The following is a 7,557-nucleotide window of genomic DNA, read 5'->3' as shown; positions in this document are numbered from 1 at the left end:
TGTGAACTTTTGATATTAAGATCTTGCTAATGTGATAGTATAAAACTAAAGGGGTAAGAGAGGTTGTGTAATTAGTAGGAAAATTGTGTCCATAGGCTATATTAATGCAATATGTAAAAGTTGAGTAAGTAGCTCTAAAAGATTGGTTTACCAATTCTATATGGAGAAGTACAAGGCAAGGCAAGACAAGAAGAGAACATTGAAAACTGATACAACCAAAAACTTGTATTGCTGAAGACCAGTGAATTTATAGTAACAATACAACTCCGTAATAATTAATAGTACAAGGCTGTTTTTGTGAAGAAAGCCTACAAACTAATCTTGTAGTGAACCAAAAATAAAAAGGACTAATTTTTTGGCAATTAAAACAAGATTTATTACCAAAAGACAGAAGAACACCAGAAGAACAAAGCCACAAGAAGCAAAGAAAGGTCAGCTCAAACCAGGTTAAGATACAAAAAGCTGCTTCTGGACAGCATTAGCACTATAAGCTACTGTATAGGCTATTCTACGAAAAACAGTAGCAGTGTCTTCATAATTACTCCGGAAAATTTTCTTGTTTCATTGCAAACCACACTTGATAAAAAGGCTAATTCAAGATGGTTAAAGCTTGATATGGAAATAATCAGGGTCAAAGTGGTGTAACCTCACATAACCATCTTCACCTCCACTTGCAAAGCTGAATAACACAACAGAAATACTTGAGAAAATCTTCCATGAACCCTTATGATAACTTCCACAGGAAAAAAATAAAGAAAAACTGATAAATAAAAAGCACAATCTAGCGAAATTATTTACCTTTTACCATCAGGATTGAACGCTAAGGCATTTATAGGCCCGAAATGGCCCTTAACACCTCCAATTTCTGCCGTGAGAATCTACAATCAAAATAATACAAATTAATAACTAAGGAAATTCTTAAATTCAGCAAGTTACAGTGAATATTGATTTTGTCTTTGCAACCAATACCATAAAGTAATTGCTAAATTTACTACGCAAAAAAAAACAAAAACTCTAAAATAGAAAAGTTAGGTGTTCAAGTTTTTGGTTTGCAAAAAGCCTTGAGGCCTGTTAGATACCAGTTCAAAAGAAATATGATGTGCATTGCTAAATTTACTGGGCAAAAAAGCTCTATAATAGAAGACTTGGGTGTTTTAGGTGTTTGTTTTGCAAAAACCTTGACACATGTTTAAGTCTACTGAGAGGTGTTAGGTGCGAGTCCAAAAAAAAATATGAAGTGCAATGCTTAAGCTGATAACATACTCATATATCATGTAATCTTGATTGACTATGGAAAAATATGAAAAATAAAGCACATTTATACCACAGCCATGAGCATTGGGGAGATTACATGCTCTTTCTTTGACCAGTTATGCATTACGTGAAGAAATTGACATAAAAATGGAATAAATCTTTACGAAGAAACAGTATATACTATTTATGGACAGAATGCACTTCAAAGTAACAGTAAGCTGATAAGTCCTTTCAGTCCCATATTTACCCATTCATACTAATAGCAAAATCAATATTTCATTCACATAAAATTATTTTTGTGATTTACCTTATCATAGAATTTTGCCTCAAACTTTCCTGCACGATGATCTGTAGTCGTCACATGTGATGCCTCCTGACCACCTCCAAGCACAACCTATAGAAAAAACACACAGTTCAAGCAATGTGAAGTAGTCTACCAGTAGAAATATATGAGAGTATTACAGAATACACAGACAAACATAAAGCTCTGCTGCACCACATGCACAATTTAGAGGTATCCTTAATTATCATCATCACCCCTAATACCTCTTCTAAAAAGGTTCCAACCTCAAGCAGGATAATTAAAGTCAGTTATAGCAGTCATAATTTGTATACCACTTCACAATAAATAACAATTGCACATAACTGAGTCACTTTAATATGTCCCATCACAACAAAAACTAAATACATCAATCACATTATGTTATCCCACCCTTGATATCACACACATCTCTCACTAATCATGATTCGAGATGACAGCTGACTGCTGTCTAACATGAAAAAAAAAACGGAGAGTAGAATAATTGGTTTGGGGGATATACAAGAAGAAAGAGACATAGATGTTGATCCAGTTGAGCTTAAAACTCATCAAACAGCCTATAGTGAAAAACATTCAAATTTTTAATTTGTTACCCAAAGGAAAATTTCCATGGGAAAACTGGAGCAGCACAGATATAGAAACCACACAGCAAGTAACTGGCAACAACAAATTAAATAAAAGTGCAAAAAAAATAAAATTAAAAATCAAATAACATACGTGGTCCAGAAGGGGAGACATGGTAACAGCATTCACAGGTTGCTCTGTACCATAGGTTTTGATAAGAGTTAAAGTTCTTGTGTCCCAGAGCTGAAGAAAGAAAACAAACCATGTCAGCACAAAAGGAACCACAAATCAACACTACTTATTCATTCAATAATCATGAGATATACAACCTTAGCTGATTTATCCAGCGAACCAGTGAGGAAATGCGACTTGTCTGCAGATAGACAAAGTGATGTTATTGGTTTTTTGTGACCATTTTCATGGTCCTTTGTTGACATTATCTCTTGGCCTGTCTGCAAATTGAAGCATTAAAATTAACCACCAAACATGGCAAAAGCAGAAAAAGGAACCCCAAGCATATGTAAAACATATAACAGGATTAAAAAGTGCACTGTTCTTTCATGAAATTCCAAGACTCAAGGCTATCTGTATACAAGTATATAACAAACTACAATAAAATGAAATGATATAATTGGTACTGCTACTTACCGTAGGATCCCATACACGAATGATAGCATCCTCACCACAGCTAATAATAGTCTTGTTCAGAGGCCCCCAAACAGCTCTATTAATTCTTCCATTTGGGCCCCTCATGACAAGAACAGGTTCATCACTCTCTGCAAATCAATATGAACAATGATGTCATCTTCAGAAGCAGATTTTGAGAAATAAAGCGAGGGGATTAAAAGTGTATGATTATAAGCACACAAATAAGATATAGATAGAGAAGCAAAAACCAAAAGCCAACAAAATAAGAGAAGGTATGGGGTGACAAGAGCCCACAAGGCTAAGCCTATTAATTCCTCACATGATATAAGAAGTAATGTTTACTGAAAAACAGAAAGCCTGCATGTTGTTATTAAAAAAAAAGGTGGGGGTGACAAGAGCCCAAAAGGCTAAGCTGAACTTATGGCTGCCTCTCACATTCTCTACATAGTAAGCAAACATGATCATCTGAAATGGGAACAGGATGCTGCATTTGAAACAAGCAGCATCATACAATGTGAGGCCACAAGCTATCCTATATCAACCTTTTGATAGTGAAGAAAACAAATGTGACCTACATGCAAAAGACATCGCTAAATGTGTGACGAAATATAACGATTCCTTAGTGTATTCCAGCCAAGGAATAGCAAGTGGAGAAATAAAATCAAACATAAAATTGCAGAACAATCTCGCATGCCAGCAAGAAAGAAAGAGCATGAAATTCGTGCATCTGTCTCATATCCAAGTTCAATTAGGCATATCAGGATGATACATTGTAACTTCTAAATTCCTTCAAGTATCAGTAGTCACATATGTTACAGATTGACAGTTGCATATATCCTTAGTGAATTTGAGACTGCACAAAATAGGGCAAAACTTAGCGACAACTGAAGGACTGCAAAACATTTGGGGGCTTGTTCGTACATTAGTTCCAAGACTTCAGCTTGACAAGTTGAGCTAATCTAGTTATTGAGAAAATCAAAGTACCATTCAACGTGAAGATAATTTTGTTCAGCTGGAAAAAAGTATCCCAAGCCTCATACATAAATAAATGTAATCAAAAAAAGAATTACATGCTTGCTAAAAGCAGATAATGCCTCCAAAGCATCATCTGCCAAGATTACATATCTCATAAACAAAAGACGCCCACGGTTAGTGGCGGAGCTACCATTGTTAACGGTGGGTCACTTGACCCAGCAAAAAAATTAAAAGTTTTGACTTTTAACAAAAAAATGACCTTTTGCTCTTTTCACGCGTCACGATTCACGGACTGATGAGTGACGACCACACCAATTCAACACAGTACCTCTTCCTCTCTTTCTCTCTCTTTTGAACCTGTCAATTTTTCTACTCTTTCTCTCTCCAAAAGCTCAGATCTTTGCGACAATAAAGATGTCTTTGTTCTTGCTGAAAATGGCCAGGTAGTTTCCAAACCCCATTTTATTTTCTCTTCAAATTCTTGCTCATTTTGTAAAATCAACAAGAAATTATGAAATTATAATTTGTAGTTTCTAAACCCCACCAAACAAACAACCAAATCCATACCCACCACCATCCACAATTCCACATAACACCTTTGTTTTTTGCTCTTTTCTTTTTATCTTAGATGTTTTGTAAAACACATAAACACCTTCATCATGCATCAATGCATCATAATTATTGTTGTCATCAAGAAAGGTAGGTGGTGGTGGTTTCGGTCAATGTCGTGTTGGTGGGTTGAGGATGGAGTATGCGGAGAATAGGAACAGAAAAATAAAAACACAATTGAAATTGAAAGAGCATCAGTTTCACCGTTTGAACAAGTTAAAGAAAAGTCAGGATTGTATTGCGAACAATGAGAAGCCTACTAAGGCATGTACTAGTTGAGATTATTCATCTTAATTTCCTTTTTTAATTTAAAGTTTCTAATTTCACATTCTCCATGAGTTATTGCTTCGTTGGATTGATTGTGTTTAAATTACTACCTCCGTTACATATTATTTGCAACGATTAGACATTTTTCCTCTCTATTTTATGTCAAATAGTTGCAAATAATATGTAACAGAGGTAGTAGTTGTTTTTGTTATTTAATACTTTGGGAATTTTTATATTTTTTATTTAATAGTTTTTATATATTCATGAATTAATTATTGATTGATATGCGATCGATGGATTAAAGTGACTCAGCACCCAAATCTTGGAGCCGCCACTACCTACGGCCTATTAACACCATTAAGAATAGTAGTTGTCTTAGTAGTTGTTACTAGCAATTAGATGTATTAAATGCAAAAGTAGATGTAAGATGTTGTGATGTTAGATCAACAGTTCAAAAATTAGTGTAGGGTAAAATTAGCTTCCCAATTGTTAGGAATAAACAAAAAAGAAAAAAGAAAAAAGAAAAAGAAACACTGATTTCTACCTCTAAAAGAGGCACCTGCCAAGTCAAAGCTTTAAAGCTAAAAATTCTAACTATTCCAAAGCACTGTTTGTAGAAGGTACCTCCAACTCTACAATACCAGCCCCTAAAACTTGAAAATCTACAAATAAAATTGCTTCCAAACACAACCTTAGTTTCTTTCTTTCAAAAGAAGGGTGGAAAGGGTTCAGAGTTTCAGACAAACAGTATACAAAATAAAGCTTGCGAGTGAAATAAATGGTAGTTAAAAATAAACACACCAAAAAAAATTGCTAAGCCGGAAATGATGGCCAAGAAGTCCAGAAAATCAAAAACATAAAGACAGACTTACGTTCATCATCGTCTTCTGCAATGCGATATACATGAATCGCAGATGTCTTCTCCATGAAAGGGTCAGTAGTGATAACGACTAGTTTATCACCAATTGAAAAGTCCACTGACCTCGCAGGAGAGTCAAACTTGAAAGTATGCAATTCCTCTCCCCTTTTGACATCCCAGAGCTTTACAGTCTGATCTGCACTTCCAGTAATTAGGCGGGAAGAATCCCCTGAAAGAAGAGAAATCATCAGTTTAGGGCACAAATTCACAACTTTAAACAAGTGTAGGTACTTTAAATATATTCATAATGAAATTAAATCCAAATTTTATGATAGCTCTTTAAAGAAAGATTTAGGATCATTGCAAGTTTGTTCAACATTCAGTAAACAGCCCCAAGTTTCAGTTATACCAAGACAATATGAAGTTTAACAATAACCTTAAAAGGGTTATCTATAATAATGCCATATCTATGAAACAGAATTATTATAAGGTTTAAATGAAAAACTCCTATACTATCCACTCCATCTTCCCCCTTCCAACTTAGCAATTGACCACCATTAAAGAAATCACAAACCAACCCTGCCCCCCCCCCCCCTCCTTATTTACAAAAACACTTCATCCCCTATCTTCGTCCTTTTTTCCGCATGGAATCCTTTCTCTGCACTATGTTTTGCCCTTCCTTATTCTAACTTTAAGGTTTGCATAACTACAGTCCATATAACAAACCCCCGCAAATAGCTCTTTTCTCAAATGTTCATCCATAATACTTATCTCAGAACAAATACAACTTCAAAGAAACTAAAGTGACCAGGGTTAAACTTGAGAGAATTCAGAATTAACAACAAATTGAATTTATCCAGCAGCAAACTTGCAATAATGGGATGAATGAAACAAGTTTCAACTGCGAGACACGTGTTAAATGCAGAAAACCTCTCTATACCACTTTAAAAGAGAACAAATCAGAACCTTCCTCGAATCCTCCCTATACCACTTTTCTTCCTTTGTCTTCTCTAGACTCTCCTCTTGCTCCTTTAATTAATGGATAAGCAAACATCGCCATCAACCATATCCTTCTCTAAATTTCCATGGAGTATTAACAAACTAAAAGTTACCTAAACAATAACAATCATCCAAATCACCCCAATACCAACTTCATAATGAAAGTTACGAAATCATCAATATTCGATCTTTATATCTTAATCACCCAAAAGCGGCTGCTTTCACTATACACAAAATATCAATGATCAACAAAACCAGGATAGCTGTGACCTTATTTTTAACACAGACAGCATCAACATACCCTAATTATTATTCAAACAAAAAACCAATACAATTCAGTCAAATAAACACAATTTGAGCTCAAAAGTAAAAGAATTTAGACAGAAAAGATATAGAGTAATACAAGAGATGTCGCAGGACCAAACCGCGCCATTGTGTCCCCGATAGGTACCAAGGCGTTCTCCATTGTCAGCGAACCATACAGTAGGATTGTGATCCTTTGCACAAGAGAAGAGAAGGTCGCCGTCTCGATTGTATTTCAAGAATGTTAAAGGCCTTTCATGACCCTTCATCAAAATTGGCCTCATATTTACCTAACATATTAACACAAAAGCAAACATATTAGACTCAATTTATCAAATTTGGCTACAAAAATCACATATAAAAAAAAAAAAAAAAAAAAAAAAAAAAAAAAAAAAAAAAATTCTCCTCACTTACTACGAATGAATATCAACGTAAATTGCACATAGTAAAATTCCAGTAACAAATTGGACTGTTATAGTTTAACATAAATTGAGAAATTACAAACAAATAGTTCAAAAATCCACCTTTGAAGAACCCTAAATTGACTACACTGACAATCAAATCAACAATAAAGTGAAACAAAACCCTAGATTGTGAAATTAGTATTCGATTATTACAAGAAACATTTTACCTTAGAAGCTGCTTCAATGGAGAACTGAGAGTACTCTTCAATAGAGGAGAGAGAAAGAGGGGCGTGCAGCGTAGAGAATGAGAAACTCGAAAGAGGGGAGGTATTTAAATGATACGGATGCGAGGGCGC

At 34.8% G+C, this 7,557-nt stretch overlaps 1 protein-coding gene across 1 annotated transcript; it reads right to left on the bottom strand.

The window, feature by feature from the left end:
- Window positions 1–207: 207 nt before the first annotated feature.
- On the bottom strand, window positions 208–7,557 carry LOC145582951 (eukaryotic translation initiation factor 3 subunit I-like). The gene is made up of 9 exons (XM_081640021.1): window positions 7,429–7,557; window positions 6,898–7,087; window positions 5,509–5,724; window positions 2,786–2,913; window positions 2,467–2,589; window positions 2,291–2,380; window positions 1,562–1,648; window positions 799–878; window positions 208–679 (listed from the first exon to the last, which is right to left on the bottom strand). Exons 2-9 carry the CDS (start codon window positions 7,079–7,081, stop codon window positions 604–606), a joined length of 984 nt encoding a protein of 327 aa, XP_081496147.1. The 5' UTR covers window positions 7,082–7,087; window positions 7,429–7,557; the 3' UTR covers window positions 208–603.

The sequence above is a fragment of the Chenopodium album genome, chromosome 15 (genome assembly GCF_948465745.1).
Source record: "Chenopodium album chromosome 15, dcCheAlbu1.1, whole genome shotgun sequence".
Lineage (NCBI taxonomy): Eukaryota > Viridiplantae > Streptophyta > Magnoliopsida > Caryophyllales > Amaranthaceae > Chenopodium > Chenopodium album.
Note: the sequence above shows the minus strand (reverse complement) of the source record. Positions and strands in the feature narration are given on the sequence as shown.